We start from the raw sequence: 386 nt of genomic DNA, 5'->3' as shown, positions 1-386 counted from the left end.
GCGCCCCCCCCCGTCCCGCGCCCTCAGCACCAGCTCGTGAAGCGCCGCCTCCTCCCGGTCCAGCGCCTTCGCCAGCACCAGCTCGGGACGCTGGTCCCCGCCGGGGCCCGCCTGCACGGACAGCGAGAAGTGCTCGTCGCCGCTCAGCTCGTAGCTCTGCACGGAATTCGCGCCCGCGTCCGGGTCGCGAGCCTCCTCCAGAGGGTACCGCGTTCCCACGGCCGTTAACTCACTGACTCGAAACTGCAGCTGATCTTCCTGGAACTTCGGACCATTGTCATTAACGTCTATAATTTCGATCTCTACCGTGAAAAATTTGGCTGGATTTTGAATAAGAATCTGGGAATGGATGAGACATTTCTCCAGCGGCCCGCAGACTTTCTCTC

General features: G+C 61.7%; 1 protein-coding gene across 1 annotated transcript in view; it reads right to left on the bottom strand.

The window, feature by feature from the left end:
- Nucleotides 1–339, bottom strand: part of PCDHGA9 (protocadherin gamma subfamily A, 9) — a gene marked incomplete at its 5' end in the record, with an annotated part of 9,937 nt that extends 9,598 nt beyond the window's left edge. The window contains one exon of the mRNA XM_009330026.1: nucleotides 22–339. Coding sequence (XP_009328301.1) covers nucleotides 22–339 — 318 coding nt within the window. The remainder of the gene's footprint in view (nucleotides 1–21) is intronic.
- Between the last annotated feature and the right edge of the window lie 47 nt (nucleotides 340–386).

Source organism: Pygoscelis adeliae, unplaced genomic scaffold (assembly GCF_000699105.1).
Source record: "Pygoscelis adeliae isolate BGI_AS28 unplaced genomic scaffold, ASM69910v1 Scaffold248, whole genome shotgun sequence".
NCBI classification, from domain to species: Eukaryota; Metazoa; Chordata; class Aves; order Sphenisciformes; family Spheniscidae; genus Pygoscelis; species Pygoscelis adeliae.
Note: the sequence above shows the minus strand (reverse complement) of the source record. Positions and strands in the feature narration are given on the sequence as shown.